Source organism: Calypte anna, chromosome 5A, assembly GCF_003957555.1.
Source record: "Calypte anna isolate BGI_N300 chromosome 5A, bCalAnn1_v1.p, whole genome shotgun sequence".
In the NCBI taxonomy this organism is placed as follows: domain Eukaryota; kingdom Metazoa; phylum Chordata; class Aves; order Apodiformes; family Trochilidae; genus Calypte; species Calypte anna.
The window spans coordinates 3,744,474-3,759,187 of record NC_044251.1 but is presented as its reverse complement, the minus strand read 5'-3'; the positions used below and the strand labels follow the sequence as shown (position 1 = coordinate 3,759,187).

Below are 14,714 nucleotides of genomic sequence, written 5' to 3'. Positions count from 1 at the left end.
ACCTGCCTGCAATGCATACTTTTGCAGTATAGATTCAGACATTTTCCTGTTACTCCATTCCAAAGATGTATCCTCAGCTCCACTTCTGTTCTTACAGTTTACTCAGCCAAATACTGAGTTTAACTCAGCCCAGTCTGTGAGATCTGACTGACTTGGGGCTCGTGGTTATCACCTTCCAGTCTATTGGCTTTGAGAAAAGTCTTGGACCTGTTTGCATAGCTAACCCTGATGAGTCTGAAGCTCATGTTTGTTAATGTTTGCACAGCTGAGTGCTTAGAAAGAAATTTCAGCCATTTCTTCATTTTTGTCTCTGTTGCTGGTTTGGCATATACTTAACAGCAGGTGTCTTTACAGCATAGTTAATAATTTTTATTGTGTATCAGCTTGTAGGCTGGAACATCTCCATCAAGTTTATATTACTTCACATTTTTGCTTTGAACTGTAGACTTGCCACAAAGGCTTAGAAAACTTTGAGAACTTTCTGATTAGACTACAATTTTCTCTTCCTCCATGAGATGTCCTTCTCCAAAGTAGCTGGAAGGTTTTTGAGATGAGCATTCCAGACACTTCTTTTGTTATGTCTTTCTAAAGAGGAAAAGCCATTCCAGCCTTTTAAGCTGTAAAGGAGTAAGGATATGTATAGCATTATGTCCCAAGTGGATCTAATACCTTTTCTTTTCCCTTTTCCTGCAGGATATATTTTGGTGAAGTGCAACTGAGTGGCTTGGGAGAAGGTATGATTAGGCTGCACAAAAAAGCTGGACCAGAACTGGTTTCCATAGTTTCTAGCCATTTGTTACTAAGTGCCATTATGAAAACCAAGTATGAGGTTTGCACATGTTTTTTTTTTATTGAGATGTGTCAGTGAAGGCATGGAGGTCTGCTGATAAGATCCAGGACTGGAAAAGAGATCATGATCTACTTGGGAACAAGAAACACTTCAGAGCAATATTTTAGACCAAGATAGGAAGCAACATCACAAGTCTTGTAGATGAAGCCTACCAGCAAGGCAGCCTAGCACTGCTGTGGTGTTATGGATTCTATATATGTGTTTGGAGTTCAGATTGCAAGGGATAACAGAGAAATTTTAGGCATAAGAAAATGCAGCCTCAGGATAGGGCAGTATGGAACATAAATACTCAGTGAAACTGACAATCATTTCTTAACCTTGCAGGCTTCCAGACAGTCCGTGTTGGGACAGTGGGTACCCCAGTGGGCACCATCACTTTGTCTTGTGCCTACAGAATCAACCTTGCTTTCATGTCAACCAGGTGAGAATATGGGATCATGCCAGAAACTTGTTTTACAGTAATGTACTGTTAAACCTCTCATATTATGAGCCCCTGAATTTTACCCTTCTGCTTATCCTTTCTGGATGAGATTCCCCTTCATGGAGAATGCTCTCTTGTCATTCTTAAGCCCTGCAGAAAGGGGAGTGTTTGGGTAGCCCTGAGCCAGATGCTAGAACTGCAAATTGTTGATGTATGCTTGGAGTTGTAGGGCTGAATTGTTAGGGTGCTCTGGTCCCATGGACAGTTACAAAGGTTTTTCTGTGAGGGCATCACAAACTGAGGTGAGAGTAGAGAGAGGAAGCAGCTTTACCAATAACACCATTGCTTGTTGCCTTGCAGGCAGTTTGAGAGGACCCCTCCTATCATGGGGATTATCATTGATCACTTTGTGGATCGTCCCTATCCCAGCTCTTCACCCATGCACCCCTGCAATTACAGGTGAGGAGAAACTGAGCTGTAGCCATGGGCCATGGTGAAGGCACCAATTATGCCCAGAGAGCCTTTTCCACTATTTTCTGACTGGATGGAAAAGGAGAGTGAAGGATTAGTGTCAATCATATCAGCATGGTTGAGTATCTGAGGAATGGAGACATTTTTCTCCTCACATCTAGAACACAGAGTGCAGCAAGCCCTCAGTATTTCTCAGATTCCTCACAGAAGCACTTGGACACAAAGATGTTTAATCTTGGCTGCCTTTGGGAATCTGGAAGTGTAACACTTAAACCTGCTGCAGAACTAAGTGTCTAGAGTCACACATTTCCAGGTATTTCTGCTGGGGAAAGAGTTAAGTTTCTCTCTGTAGATGAGAGGTTGCCTTTTCTTAAGCCACATGAGGGCACTCAGGCTGGGACCATCAGTACTGTTTGACAATAGTTCTGCAAACACTAAAGCCAGGAAAATCAACTGGTGTAACAAAACACATAGTTAAAAAGCCAGAGGAAAGTGTTCCAAGGGGTAGAAGAGGAGCATCTGGGTAAAATTAAGTTTCCATACCCTATTTTTTTCAGTTCTGCCAAGTATATTATACAAGCCCTTCATAATTCTCCTTTCAGCTCCATCTAGATAGTCTCATCTTCCCTGCAGTGTTTGTCCCAATGTGTTTTAATATTTGTTTTAAGGAATAGTTCCAGTTAGGAAGCTTTTATTTTCTTGCTGCTTTAGAGCTGGTGAGGACAACAGTGCAGTATACCCCTCAGTAGAAGATTCTCAAGAAGTGTGTACCACATCTTTTTCCACCTCTCCTCCATCTCAGGTAAGAGAAACCAGGCTCTTTTTACTCCTAGATAGTACACTCACTGTTAGGATAGTGTGCATACCCCTACATCAACAACTGTGCAAGCAGGCAGCCCCCTGCTGCTAATTAAAATTTAACATGTGGGTTATTTGTATCATTACACTCTGAGTAAAACCTAGTTGCATACTAATGCCAGGGAATTTCTTGGGGACTATAAAGAATTAATTACTGAGAAACATGAAAAGAATCTATTCCTGTAGCCAGGCTGAGATGTGTTTGAAGAGGGTAGGAACACACTGACACATTCACATACTGATTCCACAAGAAGAGAAATTCAGAAGACTGATACCAGACAACATAAGTAGAGGTAAGAGAGTGAAATGAGGAAAAGAACACAGAAGTACCAGAAGGTTGCTTATAGCACAGTCATATTTTCTGCATTGCAAAATGTAAAACCAGGAAAAAAATAAAGGCCATATAAGTTGGAGCATCTAAAACTAGTTGGGGCATTAGTAATAAGTATCAGTAAACAAACTGTGTTCTACTATTGAAAAAGGTACTTAATACTCTGTACTTTCAGCTGCCCATGCAAATTTCATTTAATTTTCAAATAAATAAATAATTGTTTCCTTCTGAATCTCAAAAAAACAAACTGCAGTTCCTCCTCCTGTTACTGTCCTTATATATCTGACTCCACAGTTCTGTATTTGGAAGGCAGCCAAAGTTGTTTTCCTGTAGTTTTAAATAGCCAAGAATGTGCTGCCTTGTTGTCTAGCAAGGCTCTACTGAACCTTAAAGACAATCTAAAGACTCTGAATCTCTTTTGCTGTGGATGTGAAACATACAATGATGTATAATTGGGATGCTGTTCCAAACTGAAAGAATTTGCTGGGGGTCTTCCACTGCTTCAGAGGAATTAGCTGCTTTAGCTGAATGTATTCCAGGGTACAAATGAGCTGGAAATGAGCTAAGCATTTTTGTGCCAAGTAGATTTTGGGTGGCAGGGCATCAAGCAGTCTTGAACTAACCAGTCAGCACTCATGGTAAGTCTGATGGAATAAAGCTTTTCTTACTCTGCAGCACGCAGCCCAGGAGATGAGTCTGTGTCTTGCCTTTTCACAAAATGGATTAAATGGAAAAGGTTTCCCAAAGAAATTTCCACTGGCTTGCTTGTGCCAGTGTAACTCAACAGTCATACTGTAGCTAAATATATTTAAGTTGATATTTGCCCAGGGGATAAGAAGCTTTGCTGTCAGTGGGGTGGAAAAAGTTTTTGAAACCAGATGAACCTTGAGGATTCACATGAAGTGTGAGCCTGCCTTCTTGCTTTTTCAGTTGCCTTATGATGTAGTTACTTATAAAGCAACTGCCAGTCTTTGTCACCACAGTTAGAATTGTTAGGCAAATCTTGACAGAATGGTCCCTAAAGTAAATTAAATGGGGAGAAAAAACTTAGTTCTTTCTCCAGCTATTTATATGCAACTTAATGTGTGGGAAAATACTGGGAACTGTGTGGAACTGAAATCTCCAAAATCTCTGCCTGCCTTCCTAGTAGAAATGAAGCCTAACCTGCACAAGGGAACAGAATTACCTTGTCCCTATGATCCATACAGGGATATCTCTGTATGTTGTAAATTTACCCAAAATTCAGAAGAGAAGTCTGGCATGGGTAACATTCAGAAATGAAATTTTCATAAAACAGAAAACAGTTGGTAGGAAAATTACTGGAAGAAGGTACAGGACTGAACGAGGTTTGTATTGCACTTTTTGCATCTGTCTCACCCTCTGTGAGACACTGTTTGCTCCTGGAAGGAATTTTCATAAAAATGTGCTTGAATTGCACCTTAGTCTGGGTCTCCTTTATGCTATGGGTGCAGCACAGAGCAGCCAAAATACCATCTCTCAGAATGCTGAAAGATTGGGAGTGTGTGTGGATGGAGGGTATTGAGGTAACGTGTAATTTGTACATTCAGACAAAAAATTCTTGGCTTTTTCTGGCATCCACTCAGCCTTCTCCTTGCTAATTGGCTGGTACCAATTCTAATTAACTGTGGAACAGTTTCTGGCAGTTACTTCCTGTCAGTGTTCACTGGAATCTAAAATATTACCCATGTTGAGCAGTTCCCTAAGGTTGGTAAACAATCAATTCTTTACAAAATCATTGTGCTTCTGGCAATACTGAGACTTCTGCTCCATGTGTAGTTTTTGCTGCAGCCAAAACCTCTTTACTGGCATTCAGTTCATCCAGCTCTTTATAGTTCTTCTCTGAAGTCCTTTTTTTTTTCTCTCTCTCTCTCTCCCTCCTCACCTTTCTTTCTCTCTCTCTTTCTCTCTCTCGTCTCTGTTTCCTGTGTCTGTGTCTGTGCACAGTGTGTTTTTACTGTCACTAAGGCACACTTTCAGACCCCTCCTCCTTTGGTGACAGACACCCTGAAAGTCCCAGTGATGGGACCAGCCTTTTCACACCAAGTGAGTTGTCAACAGAGCGTGCTACACATGGCCAGCTATAGTTCTGGCACGACAGAACAAATAGAGGAAAGTGCATGTTTGGCAAAATGTAGTGTTTGTTGTGCATGGGAAAGGCTGGTGAACCCAAAATGGCCCAAAATGGGCAGATTCTTGAGACAGGCTGTTGAAAGGACTTTGCAGGGGAAGGTCTCCCAGAGACAGGACAAGCATCCCTGGACAAACTACAGTGGTTGCAACAAACTGATTATCAGAGAAAGACACAAGGAGTAAGGCACAGTGCTGAGTCTCTCTCTTCACAGACAGTGTCCCTAGAGCCTGGACAGATTAATTCTTTTTCTGGGTTAAACCAGAAGAGGGTTTTGAAGGAGAAGGAGGCAAAAACCAAACAAACAACTGAAACAACAATATGACTTCATCTGTCTTCCTGGTTACAAGTAACATCTTACATAAACCTGAATTAGTGCTCTTTGCTTATCTCACAGATTTGTGTAAAGTCATGTTCCTCATGTTTGAGCAAGTCTCTTACAACAGAGGACAGAGAAATATTTTAAAAATAGGAACACTTAGCTAGTACAAAATTGCCAGAGCACTTTTAAAGGCATGTAGAGAATAGTGAAAAGCTTTATGGTTCTGATGCTAAAAATGAGTATAAGACAGGAATTGGAGAAATGGTTAAAGGATGTAGAAACATGGCTGTACCAGTGGCAACAGTCCCTAGAAATCCTTAAGGGATTTTTCCAGGAAGACAAGTGTAAAGTAATCTTCAAAGCAACAAGAGTTCTTCAAAACCACTCAAGCTGGCTGTATAGCTCTATGAACAAAACTTATTACAATACTTTACCTGCTCTTCTCTAAGAAGCAGTGGTTCCATTCAGCTTAACTGGCCTCATGTGAATAAAACTATAAAACTGCTGTTTTAAACTTGGCAGCATTGGTGCTGTTGGATTATCAGATGCAGACCTCTGAAAGAAGTGTTCTTCTTGAGGTCAAGCAAGCTAAAACAGGAAAAATCTATTTAATCTGACAAGCTAGATTTCTAGTTAGGGTGCGTGGCTAAGGAACTTCTCCTGGGTTCCACAGCTTCCAGCACTTCTCTCCTAAAACAATCTCACAAGGGTGAGCATCCCAGTTCTCTTTACCTGGCATACTTCTGGGACTGTATTCTTTGGCTGAAGTTATTTAACATGCCCTGAAGATCAGCTGTCTTCATGTGCAATGGGAATGAATTCAGACATTTGGCAAAGCATTTTTTTTTTTTGGGTGGGGGAATAAATACCCCACTCTTTAAAAACCTGATGATGCCATTCATGCTTATTCCAGTACGTGAAACACACCTGCAGAGCAAAGTTTCCCTTGCACACCCTTCTCCTATGTGTGTAGGAAACCAGTCTTGTTTTCTTGTCAAGGCTGACTTTGTCCCCTGCAGTAAGAACTTTTTAGAATGATAAACATCCTGATTGATTCCAATGAAAATCTAGTATCCTGTCAGCCTGAAATGCTGTGCCTCTGATTTTTCCTGTTCCCCCTTCACTGAGGGATGCTTATTCAGACTGTGGGGCACTGGCATTCCCCTTCCCTCTCCTCTCCCTTTGCCCTTCTTGTTTTTTCTCTTCCTCCTTAGCTTTCCAGCTCTCGTCTTTCCTATCAGCCTGCTGCCCTGGGAGTTGGATCAGCTGACATGGGGTATCCTCTACTCCTTGCTGGTGGCTTGAATGCTGCACACCCTCACCAGGTACTTGTAGAGGATAGAACAAGCGTGGCTGGTATTGCAACCATTATGTGACATCCGAGAGAGGCCTTGAAATGAGTGCATGCCTTGTTATCCTGTCTGTCAGAGTGGAAATAATCTAGGGTAAACACAGAGAAAGCACAACTTGCACAGGAGCATCCTTGACTTTGGGGTATGTGGAGAGATGAAGGCACCAGACCTACACCATGCATGTCACTGCTGGCAGACTTGGACTGTCACACACACCTCCTGCCCCTGTAGCTGTCCAAGCACTTGTAGCCTAGATAAAGGTTATTCTCACAGTCTTTTTTGGCATATTTTCATCCATTCAGACAAATTAATCTGCCAGAAGACTTTTTCTGCCTTTGATACTGCTTCTACACCAGAGTTCTGCTGACATAGTGATGGTAGCAAGAGGATAAGATTTTTTTTTCCCCTCTCCTTAAAGCAGAGGGCCTATGGCCAGAGAGCTCTGCAGTGTATAAGAGGCCTGGAGAGGAGCAGGAAGGGAATAGAAGGAATTTGTATTGCAGTGATCACATTTCTGTTGGCACCTCTTTCTGCCTCATGGATTGCTAGAGCCCAATCCTATGCCAAAACCCCCACAAGCAGTCCTGGAATGATGGAGTCTGCTCTGGTTTGCACTGTGGTGTTGGCCTGATTTCAAGATCTGACTTGACTGTTCCTCTCCACCTCAGTTGATTGGTCCAGGCAAAGAGGGGGGGGTTCCCCCAATTCCTAACCAGCCAGCACATGGCACTCAAGCTGACCAAGAGAGGATCTGCACCCCACTGGATGGAGTCCACTACTCAGCAGCTACTCCTTCTAGTAGGTAGGTTGGGTTTAGATGATAACACCAGTTGTGCTAGTTCATTTATAGTCCTGTTAAGATAAAACTTTGTTTTTCCCCCTTTAGCTGTTGTTGGTAACATAACTACTGCTTTTGCATCCTCAAAACCAACTAGCAACTTCCCCTGATTAAGGTTTTTTCACCCTTTCTCCAAACAACAATCATTCCCATCTACTTAGGCTTTCTTGTCAGTGTAACATCCTTGCAACTACTGTTAAATTATCACTTTTAAACTGTTAGTGTTAAATTATCACTTTTATATTTTTTTAATCTTTATACTGGTTCTGCTGACTGTAAAACAAAATGAAGTAAGTTCACAAGTGAGTCTTAAATCTCTAAAGACTTTATGTAAATTGTTACTGAAAACAGTTGTGGTTACTGCTGATCTGTTCACTATTTTATTAAGAGGCACAAAGTTACTTAAAAGGAAACAATTCAACCTCAAACTGACCTGAAGCACCTCCCTCCTCTCAGATAATTAAATTGGAATCTTAAGCAGAAATTTTGGTATGAGAAAACCAGAAATCATAGTTGCACTTCCCTGGGTGTGCTCTCTAAGTAGTCCTCTTCCCAGAGGACAAGAAGCTTGTTGTTCTAAAGTTCTGAGTATCTGTGGTAGGAATAAAACAAGTCATAGAAATAACTAATTGTTATGCATGGAATTAATCACACTGGCAGTGGCTGTTATGATGTATTAGCTTCTGCCTTTGTAACCTGATTGACAGATACAATTCTGGTTCTTGCCCTCACCTCCTGCCAGTTCTGTGACTGCTTTGTTACTGAAAAAATAAGTGGTGAAGAGGAATTGCTGTGAAGTCAAAAGTCCATTTCCAAAACAGAAAGCCTTTTGCAGTTGGCAGCCACTTTTCATTCATTTTTGTCTAGCTTTAAACAAAAATTGGATTCCATGAGTATCCCACTCCTCTTTTGTGCTCATCACTGAGGGGGAAGGTGTGGTATGAGGACAGAGATTTCTCTTGTCCTTCTTCCAGAGTTAATGCAGAAAAATGAAGAGAGCCCTATAAAGCATGTGATTTGTCTGTATTATTTGTGCCATAAGTCTATTTTCCCCCTCCAGTGAGGACACAGAAACAGTATCCAACAGCAGTGAAGGGAAGTGTGGCTCCCCACATGACCTTCTGGAGACCATCTTTATCAGGAAGGTGGGAGCTTTTGTCAACAAACCCATAAATCAGGTAACCAGCAGTACTTCTTCTCAAAGGGCACCCTAATACCCTGTCTCTCCCATCTGTTCCTACACAGAGGAGCAATAAGCACCCCAGTGCAAGGGCAGTCCTGCTGCATTTCCCTCCAGGGTCTTGTCAAGAGGCTTATTTTTCATGAAAGCCTTTTGGGATGCAACAGCCACTGAAGTTGCCCCTCTTTGCCAACACCCTACTTGAGTATGAAAGACTTGGTACTCTACTGGGGTCTCACAATGAACTGCCACAACCACAGGTTCCTAATCTGGAGCAGCTGGCAGCCAGCCAGCCTTCTGTGAAGGGACATGCATTTCATCACAAGTAAGAAAGCATTTAAACTCAGCTAGGAAAGCTCAGAGATCTGTCCGGTTTTCAGGGCTGTTTTTTTAAGCCCTCTTCTAGGCCTTTTTGGATGGATGAAAGGGAATCCCAGTAGTTTGTGAGTCCTTTTCTCTACTACATCAAGTGTTACACAAGCAATCCCACCATAGGGTGTATATTTGCATTAAGTCAGCTGAGTACCATCTCCTTATAAATGAGGTGGTCAGCCTCCTGCCCAGCTGCTGACATTGTCCTCAGTGGTTTTTACCAGGCCTGACAAAGACTTTCTGTGGCCTTTTCTGTGCTGGGTAAGCAGAACATCTTGGTGAAATTCTGTTTGCTGAATCTCCTCAGGTGACCATGGCCAACTTAGACATTCCTTTTGCCATGTTTGCTCCCAAGAATGTTGGGCTGGAAGATAACGACCCCATGGTAAGCCTCTTCCAGACTTCCAGAGGTATAATATGTGCCTTTTCAGCATCCCTTACACAATATCCATGCTATTCCTTACCTTGAGTACACTGTAGTTTGTGAACAAAGAAATAGTTATTCAGCTTTGTTTGGTTTCAGGAAATGTCCTGTGCTGATATGCAAATAACAGTTTTCTGTTTGCTGCTGTAGCATGTGTTCATTGTCCAGCTTTCTAATTGCACTATCAGAATATACAGACAGGCTTGATCATCACGATTGGTACTCACCATCTTTGATTTCTTGGGCAGGTCAATCCTCCTGACTCCCCAGAAACTGAATCTCCTCTGCAAGGCAGCTTGCACTCAGAGGGCTCCAGTGGCAGCAGCACAGGGAACACCCATGATGACTTCGTTATGGTTGACTTTGTAAGTGACCTCATCACACAACACACACATCACCTGCATCTTAGATGGGCTTCAGGTGCATTTGCCCTTGCAAATGATGTAGGAGGAGTTTTCAGTGGGGGTGGAAAAAGACCCATGATTCACACTTCCAAACTAGAGCTTTACAGCCCCAAAACTGCAAAGACACTCATCCTTAGAACCAGCAGATACAAATTAAATACATTTTCACTTTCCTACCAATGCCTGGGCTTGGTGTCCTAGCTTTAATATCTTAAGGAACCAGATTCCAAGGAAACCCTCTCTTCCAAGTGTTCAGGCTAGCACAGACCTTGGTTGTCCTTCAGTTATTTAATCTGCTTTATTGCAGCAATAGTTGTAATGACAAGATGTGTACTGGTATCAGGTAATGACTACCTGAGATTATGGCAAAGGGGAAGCTCATGTGTCTGGATGGGAATTGACAGCAGTATTTTTGATTCTAGAAACCAGCATTTTCAAAAGATGACATTCTTCCAATGGACCTGGGGACGTTTTACAGAGAGTTTCAGAACCCCCCTCAACTCAGCAGCCTCTCCATTGACATTGGAGCACAGTCTATGGCAGAGGATTTGGTATGGAACCCTGAAATTTCTGTTTGTGGGAATCACATGTTCTTACAATACTCTCCCTAGTTAAAAAAAATAAATAAAGTATCTTCATCCAATCATATAGTTTGAGTTGGAAGGGACCTTTAAAGGTCATCTAGTCCAACTCCCCAGCAGTAAGCAGAGACATCTTCAACCAGGTCAGGTTGCTCAGAGTGCCATTCAGCCTGACCTTCAGTGTTTCCAGGGATGGGACATCTACCACTTCTCTGGGCAACCTGTTCTAGTGTTTCACCACCCTCATCATAAAAGATTTCTTCCTTATATCAAGTCTGAATCTACTCACTTTTAGTTTAAAACCATTACCCCTTGGCCTATCACAACAGGTCCTACTACAAAGTTGTTTATATATATAGTGTGTATATATATATATACTATAAAGCTTGTTTCTTACAAGCACTTTTTAAGTATTGAAAGTCTGTAACAGAGTCTCCCCAGAGCCTGCTCTGGGCTGAGCAAACCCAGCTCTCAGCCTGTCCTCACAGGAGAGATGCTTCAGCCCTGTGATTGTTTTTGTGGCCTCCTCTGGACTCACTCAGACAGCTCCATGTCTTTCCTGTGCTTCCCTGAAGAGAGGCCCCTTATGTTCCAGACTAATGCAGATTTGTTAGTAGCCCTCCTGAGCTTCTGAAACTCCTGTGCTTACCTTCAAGCTGAAAGCTGTTGCCTCATGCTTGCTGTGGCTGCTCTTCAAGCCCCCATACTCATCCCACCTCCGTGGCAGACCAGGCCTGTTCTTGCAGCCTGAGCTGAGGTAGAATCCTGGCGTGGCTGGTCAGGTGTGCTTGGGCCAGCACAGTATTGGGCTTTGTAACAGAGTGTGGAGAAAACTGGCATGAAAGGCCATGAGCTGGAGGTGTTTTGGAGGCAGTGACACAGGAGCAGTTCATGGCGGGAACCACGCAGGGTAAGGCCCCAGCGTGGCCGCTGTTCCTGAGGAACAGACACGCTCTGGGCAGAGTGCTGGTCTCAGGGACACTTGCTGGATGCTGCTAGAGGACTCCTGGCACGTGGGAAGGGGGAGCCAGAGCAGTGGAGAAGGGTTGTGTGACTGAGAAACGGAATTTTTGCCTTGGAGTGTGTCCTTAAAGCTTCCTCTTACCTGCTGTGAGTGAATCCTTACCTGCGCCTTTCTTTGCCCTTCCAGGACTCATTACCAGAGAAGCTGGCAGTCCATGAGAAAAACGTCAAAGAGTTTGATGCCTTTGTAGAAACCTTGCAGTGAAGCTGGTTTCCAGTTTTGCTGCAGCAGTTCTTCCTCAAGGCATCTTGGAGAATGATGCCAACGTGGATCCCTGTCGCCCCTACTCTGCCTTTTGTCTCACTCTGACTCGTTCCTTCCAACAAGTGAGCTTTCTTCAATTGCTCTCTTCAACAGCAGATACAGCTCATCTGCCCATTTTCCTCAACACCACCACTGCATAATTCTGGACTGCTTTTCCTGCTCACAGTCAGTTTTTAACTTAAGACTTCAGTAGGGAAGTCAAGCTGCGATGTATGAAATATTTTCTCCTCAGTCTCTGCTCTGTGTGGAGGGGCGTTGTGAAAAGTTGCCATGTGCTTCCTCCAAAGGTCCTATGGTGTAAATTCCCTAGGTAACTTCTTGCTAACAGACTTTTTCCTGAATGCTGTTAGAGCACAGAAAGCTTTGGTTCGTTTTTCAGGGTCCGTGAGTTCAGCAGGCTCACGAGTTTTAACTCCAGGACATCCATTCCACAGAACGGGGGCATTTCATCCTGACTTCAGTGTGAGTGCCTGGAGCCCAGGGAGAGACATCATCCTCGGGACCTGTGTAACACAAGTTACCTTCTCCTCCTTCTAAGGAGCTGGGTCTCTAGACAGTCACTTTGTACGAGGCCTTCTGTTACTCTGGCTGATAAGCAGGAGTGAAACTACAGAAGTGCTTTCCATGTTTCCTTCCCGAGTGCACTGACACTCGGCCATGCTGAGTTTACCAGTGTTGACTGTTGGCAAGCCTGCACCTAGCAGCTGTGATGATGCTGAATTCATAGTCTCTGCTTTTGAAATTAACTGTAAATACTAGAAATCCTATTTCTTTAGGGTTATGTAACTAGCAGTCTTAGTCTAAGATTCTTTCCTCTAGCCCTTCCAAATCCTCCTGCTTTATGGTTAATAGATGATCTTAAGAATCAAGAAATATTTATTGCTTTCAAAAAAAAACCTCTATTTAAAAGATGTTGTTTTCATGTAGTAGTGTGGGTCATTCTGTCCTGGATCACTGCAGACAGCAAGTGTGCCATGGAACCCTGGCCAGTGAGACTGGTCTCTGTCTCTTTGCAGGATATTTATTTTCTAAGGCAGACTTAAGTATTCTAATATAATACTCTGTTTTGGGGACTATGTGTCCATTACATCCTGTCAGGGCCCACTGATAGAATGAAATGTACACATCAGTGGAGTGGGGTGGCAGGGACTTGGTGAAAAGCTGTATTCTGTTAGGTGTGGATAAATTTGCAGTGCCATTCAGAAGGCAGCTTTGTTAGAGCAGCACATTTTGGAGAGCTTACGGTACTTTTTAGTCAGCTGGCTTTTTATTAGCTGAAATTTTATTTTTGTAATGAGCTGGCTATCAACAGCATGACTGGCTGGCAGTGCAGTGTGGCTGATTCAGCTGTTGTGTGTCTTCTGCCTGGTGTAAGAACGGGAGGAGAAACAGTGGCACTAAACATAAACTTAGATAAGACAGGTCTTGTGGTTTCTCTTTCCTTCTCTCTCCAGTGAGCAACTGCAAGACCCCTGACTGTCCTAAAACACTCTTCTCTTCTTTCTGCAGAAGTGGGGTTGTGTTGCCTCAGTGCTGAGGAACTTTATTTCCTTACGGTGACTTAAGTAACCAGCCTTCTGGTCAGTGTGATGTGGCAGCTTCTACAACTTTGCTGCATTCTTAATTGAAAGAGATTACTGGCAGATGACAAGAGAACCCCACCTCACTAGAACACTATTTCTATACCACTTCAAGAGCAAGGAACCAAGCTGAGAGCTTACTGTAAGGTCAGAGCAAGACAATGCTTTGAACTTTAACAACTTCCTTTCTGTTGAGTGATGTATTTGGTGGGAGGACACGTGAGCTCTAAAAGTTGAGAGATTTATTGAAGAGAAGCTGCTCACCAGAGCCCTTTAAGCTCACTCAACCAGTGCAACTTTTCAGCAACCTCACACAGAAATTGCTCAGTCCTTGCAAAATAGGGTGCACAGACATTTAAGAAAGCTTCCAAGAAAAGCAGCTTGCAAGAGGGCTTAAGTTACGTGAGTTTTAACAAATAAATACTTGATCCCCACAGCTAAGGCAATCTTGGTTTACAGGTGGAAAGGGTCATAGAAGGGTGCAGGAACACAAGGAATTAATGGCTTAACTTGCTCTCACCTCTGCTCAGGAAGTTGGTCTCTGCATTCTTGTTGAAAGCAGCTCAGAGGTTGTTGCTGTTGCCTCCCTCTTAACATACAGCCTGTGCTTGGGAAAGTGACAGGATCTGGGCTGCAAAGCAGCAGAGATGAGGTAAAGTGCTGGTTCACACTTCATGAAGAAGATCAGAGCTGGTTGAACTTCATCTAACCAGTGCTACTGCTGTCCTCCCACTGACAAGTGGTGGAGCTGGCAGAAGCCATGCTATCCTTGCTCATCCTCTCCAGGAGGTCCCCAGAGCCAAATATTTCTGCATATTTGCTGATGCAGTTCCTAACATGGCTACAGCTCCCACATCCCATAAGGCAGACCATCAGTGTGGCATGGTTTTTTCTACTTCAGAAGGCTGAAAAATTGCCTATATAAGCTGCTAGTGTTGAGCTGGATGACCATAGCAATAAAGAGATTCTCTAGGGCTGAGTTATGTGCCTCTTTTCTGGACATTCCTTGGCTTCAACACATAGTTGCTACATCTAGGCTCTGAGTTCCCTGACCACTGCTCTGCTTCAGGAAAGCTCGAGCTGCTGCTGTGGCCTGCCACAGATTGTGTTATGAAGGCTGTTTCTTTTATCACCTGTCTGCTCAGTTCTGTGTTAAGGACAGTATGTTTGTAGCTGCTGATTTACAGATACTTTGGGTGAAGGGGAAGGTTCCTAAGTTTTATTGTTTTGGAAATAGTCTCCAATGTACTTCAAGTATTCAAAGAATTTCCAATAAAACTTTTACATAAGGAA

At 43.1% G+C, this 14,714-nt stretch overlaps 1 protein-coding gene across 5 annotated transcripts in view; it reads left to right on the top strand.

The window, feature by feature from the left end:
* Positions 1 to 14,714, top strand: part of ATG13 (autophagy related 13) — a 24,340-nt gene extending 9,626 nt beyond the window's left edge. Inside the window, exons 7-18 of one of the 5 annotated variants that reach the window (XM_030451893.1) lie at positions 694 to 734; positions 1,175 to 1,271; positions 1,632 to 1,730; positions 2,454 to 2,544; positions 4,897 to 4,995; positions 6,617 to 6,727; positions 7,423 to 7,556; positions 8,653 to 8,770; positions 9,452 to 9,529; positions 9,817 to 9,933; positions 10,395 to 10,523; positions 11,704 to 14,714. In XM_030451893.1, coding sequence (XP_030307753.1) covers positions 694 to 734; positions 1,175 to 1,271; positions 1,632 to 1,730; positions 2,454 to 2,544; positions 4,897 to 4,995; positions 6,617 to 6,727; positions 7,423 to 7,556; positions 8,653 to 8,770; positions 9,452 to 9,529; positions 9,817 to 9,933; positions 10,395 to 10,523; positions 11,704 to 11,781 — 1,192 coding nt within the window. In that variant the 3' untranslated portion in view covers positions 11,782 to 14,714. The remainder of the gene's footprint in view (positions 1 to 693; positions 735 to 1,174; positions 1,272 to 1,631; positions 1,731 to 2,453; positions 2,545 to 4,896; positions 4,996 to 6,616; positions 6,728 to 7,422; positions 7,557 to 8,652; positions 8,771 to 9,451; positions 9,530 to 9,816; positions 9,934 to 10,394; positions 10,524 to 11,703) is intronic. The other 4 variants (XM_030451896.1, XM_030451894.1, XM_030451895.1 and 1 more) reach the window with 4 other exon arrangements.